The 15610-nt window shown below is 38.6% G+C and overlaps 1 protein-coding gene across 2 annotated transcripts in view; it reads left to right on the forward strand.

The window, feature by feature from the left end:
- Positions 1 to 15610, forward strand: part of LOC108425438 (CUB and sushi domain-containing protein 1) — a 664112-nt gene that overhangs the window by 424893 nt on the left and 223609 nt on the right. For both annotated transcript variants that reach the window (XM_017694090.2, XM_017694091.2), the window contains exons 11-12: positions 8031 to 8134; positions 9231 to 9343. In XM_017694090.2, coding sequence (XP_017549579.2) covers positions 8031 to 8134; positions 9231 to 9343 — 217 coding nt within the window. The remainder of the gene's footprint in view (positions 1 to 8030; positions 8135 to 9230; positions 9344 to 15610) is intronic.

A 15610-nucleotide genomic window follows, 5' to 3' on the forward strand; every position in this document is an offset into this window, starting at 1 on the left:
CACAACCGGGGAAATTCCACCTCCGCATTTAACCCCTCCATGAAGTGAAACACCACATACACACTAGTGAACACACACACTAGGGGCAGTGAGCACACTTGCCCGGAGCGGTGTGTAGCCCTATCCACGGTGCCCGGGGAGCAGTTGGGGGTTAGGTGTCTTGCTCAAGGACACCTCAGTCATGGACTGTCGGCCCTGGGGATCGAACCGGCAACCTTCTGGTTACAGGGCCAGATCCCTAACCTCCAGCCCACGACTGCCCCTGTAACAGGATGAACATAAGTGCTAGTAAGTTATGTTATTCTTATGTGAATAAAAATTCGTATTAGTTCATTAACAATGTAATTAGCAGCAGTACACAGATAATGAGTAAGCAGGCCATAAGCTAACAACAAACTAACATATCAACTAACCGTGTACTCCATTGCTAATTGATAAGTGCTTAATCAGTTATTAAGTAATAGCTAATGCTTAATGAAGAGTTAACTAATAACTAAATAATGGAAAATTAATAGTTAATTATTATAGAATTAGTGATTGATTGGCGACCCTTAATGTAAAGCGTTACCGTAATGCTCTCATAACCACTGCATTGCACAGTAGGATCCCTCACTCAGTCTCTGTCTAGCAGCAACATAATGTGCTCCTTCACACAAAACTCAGCATAGAAGTGGGACGATTCATTTTACACTAATGTTGGCCTGAGTGGATAGTAAGTAACTGGACTGCTTGCTGATTGAAAAAATAAAAAGCAACAAAATCTCCTGGCCAATCTCCTGTGGAACAAGTCATTTGAAGGCATGAAGAAAAATGTACAGAGATTTTTTTTTCCTTCTTGGAAATGTAAATAAGTACAAGTATTCAATTTCAGTAATATTTGAGCAGTACAAGTACAAATCATCCAAAATCGTCCAAAATAATACTGCATTATTGTAGTAAAACACATTGGTGTATACAAATCCCAGTGGAACCTTAACCACTAAACCACTGGCATGAAGGTAGGTGGACTTCCCTCTCTTTCCTCAGAAGCACCATGTGTGTGTGATCTCTCTTGCTCCCTGCATCTGTCAAGAGTACCTGAGTAGCTTGCATGATCAGGGGTGGATTTTCTCTCCTGTCAGTATATTCCCCAGTGATGGAGCCATGTTTTTCTGAAGATACACCACCAGTTTGGCAAAGTGAAGGTCGGCCTCTTCAGTTACGCTTAGTTTGCCCACCTTGGCTTTGGTTCTTTCTATTTGAGAGGAATAGATTTCCAATGCGTTTGACTGGGCAGCCTGCTAACTTGCAGATTTAAGACCTGAATGAAGTCTTCCTCCAGCTTTGGCAGGAACCCTCTGAGGGCTGTGGGCTCTCAGTGCCTGGGGTCAATCTTTTTAGCTCCCTCCACTAGCTATCCTTATTCTCAAAGGTGATTCTAGACTGAAATTCCACTGAAAATGACTCACAAAAGCATAATGGACTAATATTTCTTACATTTTATTTCATTTATCAACTAAGTTGTCAGTGAGAAAACAATAGAATTGAAACGGCACACGTTCGAGAGTGACCCCAAGAGGCTAATTTTCATCTGTTGTCCCTGGTGAGATGTTAAAAGGCACCCTAAAGTAGTTTAGATTGAACATTACACATTGATACTGTTATAAAACAAATGGAATATGTCAAAATAGCATGCCGAACATTTAAAATGCACAAATGGCAGAGTACACTGAGAAACATACAGAAGATAAAATAGCATACATATAGCTGGTACAGTCAGGATAATAGAAATGCACTTGTAACAGGGAAGCAAAGCATCCATGAAGCTGCCTAGCATAGCGTTAATAGCAAGTGAGCACTTGGTACAGGCAGTTCAAGATGCAAAGAGTCAGGAGGGAGAGACAAAAAGTAGCAAGACAAAAGCTAAACAGTCAGTAATATGACAAAACAACACAATGATTTACAAATCCGGCTTTGAGAAAGCCGCTGACCTTTTAACCCTTTAAAGCCAAAACAAAAAAAGTGGCTTTTTTTCTGTTGAATCTGCTGTTCTCCTTTAATAACATGATTTCTCAGTGCTATTATGTCTTTTTGCATGTGATCTAACAAAGCTGAAAACCTGCAGATGTTTAATTTATTTCGCATTATATCACATTATATATAGAAATCGCATTATACATATGAATCTCTGCATCCGAATGAGCTTGTGCACTCACTCAGAAAAAGGCATAGCGCGTCCAACAATTAAGGAAACCTCATACATCTTTAATGCAGTGATAGAAAACACAGCAGCATACAAAGTGCTGATTCTGCACAGCTGCATTTTATTATGGCCAAACATTCATATGCTGTTTCCCAGATTTACAGTACAACTGATGATAGCTGTGTTTTCATATAGTATTACAATACTGTGCTTGATAGTATCATCTGCTTGTACATGTTCCATAAAACTGCAAAACACATTTGAAGTGTCACACTAGTCTGAACACAGTATACTATTGTAGAAATTACAGAAACCTTTACAGTTTGTATCACCCAGAGTGTGCCCTTTTTTGCACTATTCTGTTATATTTAAGGAAAACAGTAGATTCTTTCAGTGTTTTTACTGTAAATTTCCTTTTATTTTTACAGTGGAGACTCTGTGTGTAATGGTACTGAATTCAATTCATGTAGTGCCTTAAACAAAAATGTCAATTGGTTAAAAGTAGCCTTACACTATCAGAGAAAAATGTATCAAACTGTCACTGCAGTGGTACCCTCAAGGGTCCGTCTTCAGTACTATTAGATAAGGTAAATTATTGTACAATGTACTTTTGAAATGATCGATTTTTAAGTTGAATTGAGTCCATTTCTTGTCTTCAGCCTTTTTATTTTATTCTTCTCCGAACATTAGGTTATGAGAAGGTACAAATATGTACCTTTTCCCAGAGAAAACGTAATTAGGCTACACAATTAGATCTTAAAACCACAAGCTACATGCACATTGAACGAAAATGCACCTGCACAGCACCTGTTTTCTCACAGTATAGAAGAGTGCCGTCCTTATTCGAACTTAAACCACATGCTTTTAATTGTGTATATAATAATGAATGTAATAATGAGTATCAGAAGTAGAAAATCTACCATATCCACATGACTAGCATAGTAAATGGCTTTATGTTATAAACTAAAAGCCAAATGATATCTTTATTTAAATGGAGGCTGCCAGGCCTATGTCAACTGCAGGCACTTTACCTGTAATCTTATAAGTGTCTGCAGGAGGGAAAAACACATCAACACAGAAGTTTGCTAGATGCTGATATTACGTATTCTGAAGCAGGCTCTGAGTGAAGATGTAGAACTGCACACAACTGGACAGCAAGCATGGAGCTGACCAAGACTCACAGCAGTTGGCCCCATCCAGCACTGCACACTTATGTTACTGTGATGCCCAACGGGTATGTTTTCACCATAGAGGCATTCAACAGTATTTTGCACTTCTTTGATATCTTCTCTTTCCGAGTAATACCAATTTCTCTCTATATTTAATTCACATTCACAGTACTTTTGGCTGTGGTATACTGTGTTATTCTTTTTTTTCCTCTGTGAGTGCTAGTTGGCTTTAAGACATGAGGAACAGTAGGACCCTCTAATACAGCTGACTTGCAGACTATTCAGAAGAATTCTCATCAAGTGTATCTGTGAAAAAGGGACGGTTAAGATGGGCGGAATTGGAACATTTGAAGACACTTTGCTCATATTTCAGTTTATGCATCATGAACAGGTTTATGTTGGGTACAGTTTGTACAAAATAAAGGCGTCATATTCTGTGCTTATGTCGACATCACAGGATAATAAAAAAGGTTGCGATTAAACTCCTTTAGGACTGTATGTTGTTACTCAACTGTTCAAGAGTTTGGACTCACTTGTCATAATAATAATGGCTGTGACATTGTATATTGAAATACTAATAAGCTAGACACCAGAAGATATTTCAACATGTTTTATTCAGTATTCTTTAAGCACAAGAAGGTATTCAGTGATAAGTAATATAATTTAAATATCTATTATAGTCATTTCTTGATAAGTTTCTGCCTTTGATCGTTACTTTTTAAGGATGAGGAATTCTAATTATTCATTTTAATGTAAGATCATTGAATCTTCTTGAGCTCTTTTAAAGCTCTCTTCATAAGGTTAGACATCTAAATTATGTCTGTGGTTTTTATGACTAATTAGTTAAAACCTATGAAGTTGTAGAGTAGAAACATGAGGAACAAGAGTTTAAATTCAGACAAAGTGGAGGTGCAATGTAGATTTATAATGGTGTACTGTATAACACCGTCTTTATCTCATTAAAATCAGCCATTACAGTAATTGGTGAGCATGCATGTCGTCATTGGTCACAGGGAAAAGCATCAACACATGGAACTGGAGCTTTCAGAGTTGTACCATGTTTTCTATTACTGTATAAAAGAAGCATGATGCTGTTTTTATTGTTGGATGCACTGCAGTAGTTCCTAAGCATCACAGGGTCACCAGCCCTGCTATAGATATGTTTGGCCCCTTAAGTGCGCATCATTAATTCACATTCACAACTGGTGCCTTTTGTCAGAATCCACTGTTTTGAATGATGAATAACACCATTCACATGTGAAAAAATGTTAATGTGTAAATTATTGCTGTTTGAGATCAAGAGAAGCAGCTGCAACTCTTATCTGAAATGGATGCATCTTGGCCCCTGACTGAGTAACTAAAACTGCTAATAACATGTCTCTGTAAACTTGTTCAGGAGCGCTTTGTGATCGTGTTGTTTTTCATTTGGTTCTGTTGTTTTCACACCACAACTGCTAAAGTGGACCAGATTACACAAGGCAACACAATACGTTCGTTGATGGGTCAACGGTTTTGGAGAGATGTAATCACTCTGTCACTGTCACATTTACTCCCATGAAAATATAAAAATATAAAATAACAACGCTTAATGTCTGTATGTATCACAAAATAAAGCAGTAATAATAAACTCTACATTATTTTTGCTTCTTTATGATCGGTTTACCTATTTGAATCAGACTGCTGTGATTCAGGTGCCAAAATTATCTTGCTATTGTAACATGGGAGAGCGATGATAAGGTGGACGCACTTGCGGAGACAAACGAGATTTATTCGAGACAAATCCAGCGTCATGGTCAAGACAGTCCAAGTTCAATGAGGCAACAGGGATAGCAGGATTGATGGACACAATAAAACAAATACAGAATTTAAAGAATACTCTTTGAACAGGACAACCAATACATACAATACAAAGACCAACCAATAACTAGGAAAAACACAGGGCTTAAATACAAGAGGGCTGACAAGAGATAACAGGACACAGGTGGAAAACATAGGTGGTAACAATCAGGGGCGGAGTCAGAAAACAAGGGGGCTGGACTGGGAAGAAATCAAAAACAAAAGCACATGACAGAACTAAAAGGTCAACAAAAGCACATGGAGGAGTGGGAGGGGCCGATCGTGACATCTATTATTTTACTGCCATTGTTATCAGCAGCTCATGCTGCAGGCACTATATTACACTCTGTAGAGAGGAAAACGTCACAACAGGCAGATATTGTGGACAGTATATCACTGATGTGCACTGAGAAAAGCAAATTCTGGTGATGAAATTTCTTGTTTGGTGTAAAAATTTGTAAAAATGCGTTTGCACTAGCAGCAAATTCAGACCATTTTGATTGGTGCTGCCAGTGAGTTCGACTCTCTCTCTCTCTCTCTCTCTCTCTCTCTCTCTCTCTCTCTCTGTTTGTGTTGGTCTGTGCTCTGTAAAGTTTCATTTCTTCCTAATCTACACGTTCTGAGCTCATAGCAGCAGCCAGAAAGCCAGTACTTTGAATAGTGGTGAGTCAGAGGCCTGCTTGGTCCTGTGGTTCTCTCAGCCCTGCTTGTTTCCCTTTATTTTATTCTCAGAGAGCACCAGAATGCTTAATTACCATGTTAAAATCAACAAAACTCTCCTCGAGGACCAAGCCTCTAGACCATCCATCCATCATCGTTGACCGCTAGTCCAGACAGGGTCACGGTAGCAGTTTGGAGAGCAGAGAATCCCAGATGACCCTGTCTCCCGCAACTTCCTCCAGCTCATTCCTGGGGACACCAAACCGCTCCCAGGCCAACTTGGAGACACAATCCCTCCAGCGGGTCCTAGGACGACCCCGGGGGTCTTGTCCCGGTAGGCCGTACCTGGAACACCCCCACCGGGAGGCGTCCAGGGGGCATCCGGATCAGATGCCTGAACTACCTCAGCTGGCTCCTCTAGACCATCATTTGGTAGTTGTGAAATGATTAGCTTCATGATTAGATAGTTTGTGTGAAGGCATTTATTTGCCCTCTGGACAGGATTGCTGGCCCCATTATGGCCCCACACAAAAGATCTTAGAATTGCTACTGGTGCACACACATTTAAAATGCACTTCATATTGCTATGGAAACATGTATTATTGAGGTGTTGATTCCTATTCATGTGTGTGCTTGATCAAAATGTACTCAATTTTAGCTTTGCTAGATAATGAAAGCTTCACATATTAGAATAAATGCAGCAGCATCGTTGAGCGATGACTTTATGGAAGCAGAGAAGTAGATAAAAGGCAGCTCTTTTGCTTTAAAGGCAAAACAAGAGCATTAAAGGTTTAAGCAGATGGATGATGCAGTGTATTTTTTGGTCAAAAAAACTTGCCTTAGCCACCAAGATGTAAAATGCAAAAAACAGTAAATAAGGAAACTGCTCAGGGTTTTGTTTTTGTTTTTTTTTTTCTTCATTTCTAGATGAATGGTAATGCACAAAACAGTCACAAGCATTTTCAGTGAAGAGCATTTGAGAGCGTCTGCTCTTGCTACTCGGAACAAAGAAAGGCAAATCAGAGCCATTGAACCAGTTGTCAGACTTTTCAGTTTTGTGTAAAACAAAGAAATCAATAGGCCGCTAAAACGTTGTAGTCAAGCTGGTTGAAGGAACAATCACCAAGACATTCTGTCACGTTAGGATTGTGTTTATATAGAGCGTGAGTGGTGCTTTTTGCCTCCTGCTAAGTCTTGTGTAAAAAGCGTCTTTACTTTTTGACAGGATAATTTAAAGGGCTGTGGTTTGGACTTCTCATTGAAGCCACGCCAAGCGACTCACTTCTAAACACTTTGACATCTTACACCGATTGCCTTTTAGGTGGTCTGGGGTTCTTAGCTGGCTCCCTCGAGAATGACCGCTGATGGCTCAACTGGTGTGACCTTGTGCCAATGCGTTTTTTCATGTAGCGTTAACAGACGCTCTGTGTGTATGTCTTTGTGGTGATTCAGTGGTCATATACAGTTTCAAGTATGATCACTAAGACACATTTCTATAGGCTTAAGAGCACGTTCAGAAACGGAGGCGTAGTTATTGTTCTGCTTAGAGCATATCAGATTGAATCGAGTGACACTAAAGTACCATAGGAAGCTCTTCATAAAGTTATATTGTAAAATCCCTGGTGATGGGGTGGTGTGTAGATGATTTTTGGCTTTGCCCCTTAGCGCTCCACTTTGCTTCATTCTTCTGAGAACACTGCTCCACCTGCTAAGGTTATGGCTGCAAAAAGGAAGGAATATGAGTGGTAATAATGTCTCTTTAATTGCCCAGTTGAGAGAATGTGAGGACGCTGATAATGGGCCTGTCCTAATTAAGCTTTATTTTTCTCTCCCTCCTCCCTCTTCCTCCTTCAAGCAATCTCTCCTCAAACCCAATTTTCTTTCAACTCACACATCAAATGCGTGTGTTAGCTGCTCTGTCTCAAGGCTTTGTTCTTCTCCATGCAGCATCCATGGCTGAACGTCTGCATCTGTTTTTGATTTAAACATATTTATTAAATGACCAATTATTGCTCTTAATGTTCAGCCTTCGTATGTCTCATGCTAGCCTACCATGTTTTAACCCCCCTCGCCCACAATGATTCAGAACAGAGAGTAGTGTACAGCAGTTCGGGGTTACATGAGTACCAGCATCATCTTCCCAGCATATTAACCTGTGCTTTCACTGTTTGTTCTCTTTCCAGGTCATCAAGCTGGCCTTTGAAGAGTTTGATCTCGAGAGAGCTTATGACACCCTAACTGTGGGTGATGGAGGAAAGATCGGCGACACCAGAAGAGTGCTCTATGTGTGGGTGTTCAGAGAGCTTTCTTCGATATAAGCCACACATTTCCAGCATTCACCAACATTCAGAAATCACCTAAACTCTCACATATTCACAAACTACCTGTTTACACCAAAAGAAATTACCTTATTTTCTTATATACTTACTTATCTGCTTAACATGTAACATTAGGGCAAGTTTGTTTGTACTTACCGACGTTTAATTCCAAATAGTCTTAGAATTATGAGATGCAGTCTCAAAGTTTGAACACCCCACAACAAACATGTTTTCTTGATTGTCTCTCAATATGAACAAACTTAATGTGCCATTTTAACATATTGGGAAAAAATCTAACAAATGAAAAATGTGCCATAACTTGTGCACAGGCCACATTTTTTCCTAATATGTTAAATGTAGTAAATAAATAATAGTGCATTAAAATGTGCGAATGTGTTCTCTGTAGAGCTTTATTTGACCAGAGGAGTTCAAATATTTGCATACAGCTATATTTTACTATGTTCTTTTTCACCTTAATAACTAGAACCTATTTAGCATTTCAGTGTATTTATGTTAGACTGTCTGGTTACTTACTAACTCATGTTACTCAAAATATTTACCTAGGAGATTGTACCTCTTGGTTAATAAATATGGAACTGTAAAATAAGTATTAGCCAAGTTTCTTCTCCTCTACTAACAAACACAAATAGGTAATGACTACACAAATATGGTATGGATTAAAAGTGATCCACACTTTCCACAGAATTCCTCTGCTTGTTTCAATGTCCGCCCAGCAGGAAATTACATCAAAATAAACCATCCATCCATCCATCCATTTTCTAAGCCGCTTCTCCGTCAGGGTCGCGGGGGGTGCTGGAGCCTATCCCAGCAGTCTTCGGGCGGAAGGCAGGATAAAATAAACCATACTTTTGTTATTTTTGTTATTTTTATTTGTGTACAATAATTGTGACTTCAGAAGGTTAAAAGTAAATAATTTTATCTCAAATACAACTGCATACAAAAACAAAGCTAGATTCCTCACTCAATATTAAAGAATGCTGGTATCTCTGTTACATATGCACATCTAAATCATGGTGTGGATGCATTTTTGTGCGTGCATTTCAGTCTGACAGGCTCCAGTGTACCTGATTTGATTGTGAGTATGAGCAACCAGATGTGGCTCCATCTCCAATCTGATGACACCATTGGCTCTCAGGGCTTCAAGGCCATATATGAAGGTGAGTTGCAGTCATCTTCTGAAAAGAAGACAGCCTTTCATTCCTTCTTCAAAAGCTCAACATCATTATTGAGCAATACGAATGAAGATTCATATACATATTCATATTTCTTTATCATGCTCTATGGCCCTCACAGTAACTCGATTAACCTTGATGACCCAATAAAAGAAAAAGAAAATGTGTGCATTTTATATACTTTTGTAAAAGTATATCATTTAATATAATACATATAATACAGTTTTATATGATGTATTTATATAATACACTTTCTTTCTTTATTTATTTATTTTTTACATTTTCCTGCTGATTTCTCCTATAATAAGAAACCTGATAGACTCACTTGTATACATTTTTATCAGTGTTTACATACAGAAGTGTGCAAAAGTCAGAGACCACCTTTCCTTTAGTTTATTTAATCAAAAAACAACCATTACGTACAAGTTGCCCATTTACAGCATCAGAAAAATAGCAAAAAAATATAATTAACACATGTAATGTTAAATATATCAGTATTTAATTTGTCCGCTCTTCCCACTCATCAATTCCTTATTGAATGTGTCTGAGATTGCTTAGATAGTGAAAAGCAGTGCAACGTCTAAGACTGAACTTTAGAGGTGTGGAAAAAAATCATTTCTACAGATTTCTTCGAAAAACAGAAAGTGAGTCTCCTGAAAAGAATGGAATTTATAAGGGTGGTCTCTGATTTTGCAAGTAGTGTATACTATATATACATATTTATGTATAATACATATATATTTATTTGTTGAAATTATTTCAACCCCTTAAATTCCATTGCTTATTACATTCTAAGTTTTATTATATAGTAATTGCATGAACTTCAATTCCTAGAGTTATAGTATGTATCTAGAATGGGAAAGTTCGTGGATGAAAGTTCAAGATGTTGCTGTGAAATTCCAGGTGGTCGCTAAGGTGTTGTTAGACCATTGCTATGGTATCCCAGGTGGTTGTGTGTGTATATATATATATATATATATATATAAAACCAGTGCTTGGCTTCTATCATTAGTTATAGGGTTTTGTTGGTTAATCTGTCCTGTGTCAATCAGAGGAAGATGGTTTCTTCCTCTTAGGGAGTTTTTCCTACCACTGCTCACTTGGGGCTTGGACCTAGGTTTCTGAAAAGCTGATTGGTGACAATAGCAATTATAAAAATAGCTATACAAATTAATTTATATCAAACTGAATTTAAAGACATTTAAACTCACCATTTATAAAAAGGGATTAAGGGTTCCTAGTTTCTGTTTTTTATTCAATAAAATATTTTGGAATCTTTGAAAGGCAAAGCATAGTTTATTATTTCAAGTCCGTTTTTATAGTTTTAACCTTTTGTAAAATCTGCGATTAATTAATTACTTGTAAAAATAATTAGGTGATCATGCAGTCAGAAGTGATAGCCCTGCTATGCTCCTATGAGAAGAATGTTGGTATTCATGTTTGTTACTTTTCTCCTCAGTGGTTCTAATTGCTTTTTTATCTCTTTTGACACCCAAGTTTTAAGTTTTTTTTTGTTTTTTTTTGCAAAATGGTTTCAGCCAAAGCGAAGTTGAGTTGTGCCAGCTTTACCAGCCGCGTGCAAATTGAAAACAAATGGACCGGCATATGCGCTGCGCAAACATGTTTGAAATGCTTGAACAAAATGCACTACCTGGTTTTCGGTGTGTATGAAAATAGCATTAAAGGAAGTTTGAGAATCAAATATGCATCTGTTTTTATAAACGCTAATGTATAGAAGCTGCCGATCCAGCAGAATCTGTGATTTTTTTTTTTGCACACCATCAGATGGTCAGACTAACAGAATCTAATTTGTTTAGCACATTACAATGAACCTGGCTTACATTGTCATGCGCTGCGTGGGTTTGGAATGGCACTGTTGACTAAGTTGAAAGTATTAGAAGTAGGAGTAGCATGTTTGCTCAGTTTTTTCATGACCAATATGTGTTGTTTCAACAGGCTGGTGTCGAACCGATTCCCCGGTTACAGCACTAGCCACTCTAAACTGTAAGCTCACAATTGAGCAATTCTCACTGTCTGGATAGCCCCAGCACAATGACACAAACCCAATTAACTTTGTGTAAACCCAATTTCACACTTGTGCTTCTAGTCACGTTGTCATGTTTGACAACAGGCCCACCAGGGACGGCCGGCTGGACATTTCGCCTGAGCCTCTCTAGGTGTCTAGCACAAATGCATCTCTAATCATCTAAAAGTTTTTTTTTTTTTTTTTTTGACAGCAATGCGTCGCTTCTATTGGTAGGCATCAGTTAGAGTGGAATTATGAGGGAAACAAAGTCTAAACTGTGGAATTTGCAAAACCAATAATATCTGTTCACAAATGTTCCAGACTAGCATGAACAATATGGTGAGGTTTAGGATTGTTCTCTTGGGATTGGCAGCTGATAGAGCAGAAAGCTCAAAGATATGAGATTAGACCAAGCAATTAACACCAGTGTGCGCATGTAACTGAAATGCTGCCTCTACTGAAAGATGTAGGAGTAAAACTGAACTAGCCTGCAGGCCATCCTGGTTAGTCACTCCACAACCAGCCTGGCTTCACAGATGTTCAAACCATCTGGTCATTTCCATATTCCCTCAGATTTCTGCACAGGCTTGATGATTGGCTGCTGTTCTTTGCCTACAGCTAATATTAGACTAGAAATGCACTGTATGTGTGGAAATTGCTTTAATGTTGTTTAAATATATTTTTGTTTGCTTTTTCAGTAGAATCTCTTGATTAGACACAGTGATGACAAGCTTACTTGATTAGATGGTCTATGCATTTTGTATGTATTAAAACTTGCATGGAGTCAAGTGACGACAACAGCAACCCAGAGATGAGCTTCTGAAAAACACTGTTGACTAAAGAATATTTTATCTTCTTATGTTAAGCCTCAGAGCAATATGGTTGCTTTCTTATTAGGTTAAAGTTGGTCTTGTCACACAATATGCAGGTACATAGCAGGCATTATGAATTACTGGTGAATATCGATATCAGTTTTATATATTCTACATATACTTTCATTTTTCTTGTCCCTCCCACATTGCCTTTATCAAAACTATGCATTTCTTCTTGAACAGTCTCAAAATTTGAGTGATCTAGCGAGTGGACATGCAGGGAACTAAATGTATACCACGTAACATTGCAGATCCAAAATAACTAATACATTACGCTAAAACATTGAAATCTGCTGAGATACATTGTTACTTATTGGAGTGTAGCAGGCTGTGCCAGTCAAGCAGAGTATACTGTTTATTGTATTGCAATAGAAGGTATATAGAGTAGTCAGTCTTCTTCTTCTTCTTCTTCTTCTTCTTTCGGCTGCTCCCTTTAGGGGTCGCCACAGCGGACCGTCTGCCTCTATCTTGCCCTATCCACTGCCTCATCTACTTTCACACCAACCATCTCCATGTCCACCTTCACTACATCCATAAACCTTCTCTGAGGTCTACCTCTTCTCCTTCTACCCGGCAGCTCCATCTCCAACATTCTTTGCCCAATATATCCACTATTCCTCCTCAACACATGTCCAAACCATCTGAACCTGGCCTCTCTGGCTTTATCTCCAAACTGCTCCACCTTCACTGTCCCTCTGATCTGCTCATTTCTAATCTTGTCCATCTTTGTCACTCCCAACAAAAATCTCAGCATCTTCATCTCCGCCACCTCCAGCTCAGCCTCCTGTCTTTTAGACAGAGCCACAGTCTCCAAACCATACATCATAGCAGGACGGACTACTGTCTTGTAAACCTTCCCTTTCACTCTTGCTGCTATCCTTTTGTCACACATCAGCCCTGACACCCGTCTACACCCACTCCATCCTGCCTGCACCCTCTTCTTCACCTCTTTTCTACACTGTCCATTGCTCTGGATGGTTGACCCAAGATATTTCAAGTCATCCACCTTTATGACCTGCCTCCCTCTCATTCACACACATGTATTCCGTCTATATAGAGTCATTCATGTGTAAAAATTTAAACATAGCTGGTCAAAATTTTTGATTTTGTAAATGAAAACGAGTTAACACATTTTCTACAAGGGACAGAATTAAATTAAATTTAAATTAAATTTAATTTTCCATTTTTCTGTATGATTTCTTTGTATTTGATGAATTTATTGGAAAAAATGTACAGGATAAAATAAAAATGCACCATAACTTTTGCACAAACCAAACGTTCAGCATTCAGCAAACAGTCAGGAGAGTTATCTCAGAAGGAATGATGCATTAATTAAGACCAATCACTGTCGGGGGGGTGGTCTCAGAAGGAATGATGCAGTGATTAGGACCAATCACAGTCAGGGGGTGTGGTCTCAGAAGGAATGATGCATTAATTAGGACAAATCACAGTCAGGGGGGTGGTCTCAGAGGAAACTTTGCAGCAATTATGACTAATCACAGTCAGGTGGAGTGGTCTCAGAAGGAATTCTGCATGATTTAGGACAAATCATAGTCAGGGGGGAGTGGTCTCAGAAGGAATCATGCATTAATTAGGACCAATCACAGTCAGGGGGGAGGTCTCAGGAGGAATGATGCAGTGATTGGGTCTAATGACAGTCAAGGGGAGTGGTCTCAGAAAGAATGATGCAATGATGAGGACCAGTCACAGTCAGAAGGAGTGGTCTCCCAATTAATGATGCAATAATTAGGACCAGGTTCCAGAAGGAATGATACAAATATTAGGACCACTCACAGTCAGGGAGCGTACACGCACTGCACACATCTTTGTGGCCAAAAAGATGTCATTTTGCTTTAAAGAATTGTTTTTGTTTGAGGAAGGCTGCCAGCTTAAGACTTTTCACAGTACTGTATAACATTAGAATTTTAGGACTGCACTCAATTAGTTAGCACCAATTCAACTAGATTTAAAACAGTCTTTATAGCAATGTTTGTAGCTGTATGTTGTATTTTTCATTTAATAGTTTATATAAAACTCAATATTTTGTAATTTTTTTGCATTTTCTAGGATGGAATTGAGATGTTTCTGAGATTTTTTTTTATTTTTTTTTTTAGATATTTGTCTTTTCATTAAACGGACGTTGGCGTAGGAAAAGAGTGTTCTCCTCTTGGATACACAAGTTTGAGGAAATTGGGCCAAGGAAGGCCCCAAGGCTAGAGCAAAGCAGATTTACGAAAGAAAAGTGATTTAGAACCACAAACAAAGCAAAAAGCACTTCTTGAAAGCTGCCCATCTGTTTTTTTGATCACATGCTGTTAATCTTGTTTTTAGGTTTGCCAAATTGCTGAAAGACAGATTCACTTAATATTTAACGCAAACAAGAAGTCAGATCCATTTGCCTGCAAGTGTAAATACATGAGGCATTATCAGACACTTACGATAATGGCACAAATGGAATTTTGACCAGGTAAATGTGTTATCAGTGGATAATTGCATTAGCATTGATTTGGATTTAACGCTCTCGCTAAAAGTAGGCATGCTGTTCGTTTTCCATGGCTGTTAATGCCCCCTACTTTTTTGATTTTGAGTCGGCTGAGGGTGGTTTCCAACTGGGGTGAGCGGTAGGCTAATTGTACGTTTAGCCATTGACTTCTCAATCATGAGATCAGCGCGAGTCCGCTTTGAAGACGATAGCCACGCATCTTTGCGGATCGGACGGCTAATTGCCGCCGGCAGCTGCAGAGGTATTTAACTTGCTCTTAACACCTCGCAGAGGTTGTTGAATTGGTGGTGAAGAGACGGAGGGGGAGAACTCATCCCCCTGCAGATTATTGGCTGGCTGGGTCAGTGAAGCGCTTGCTGCCGAGTTGACACTGTGGTTGTTAAGACCAAAATGAACTCTTCCAGAACGTCATTCATTTGTCACTGTCATTTTATGCTGGTGCAAAAACTACCCCAGGTTCACCACCTGCAAATGCCGAGAAAGTCTGAAGAAGTAAAGCAGTGTCTCCCCTGCTTCCTTCTGCGTTTGTGTGACTGGTCTTCACTACATATAGACATAGATATAGATTATAGACATAGATATGAATGTAGATATACATATAAGTATAGTTGACTAGATATAGTTATTGAGATTGAGGAAGGTTGTGTGACCAGGCTGTTATGATCAGGTTTCTGTTTCTGTTTACTTATTCTTTCTCAAACCAGTGAATTTATTTATTTATTTATTTATTTATTTATTTAGATTGTCAAAGCAGCAGAAACCTTGTAATTTCTCCATTACTTTATTTCTCATTCTTTTATTATGAAATCAGTTTCTTTTTTATCTAATACAACATTTCTCTTTCTTTTTCA

This window comes from Pygocentrus nattereri, chromosome 5 (assembly GCF_015220715.1).
Source record: "Pygocentrus nattereri isolate fPygNat1 chromosome 5, fPygNat1.pri, whole genome shotgun sequence".
Taxonomy (NCBI): domain Eukaryota; kingdom Metazoa; phylum Chordata; class Actinopteri; order Characiformes; family Serrasalmidae; genus Pygocentrus; species Pygocentrus nattereri.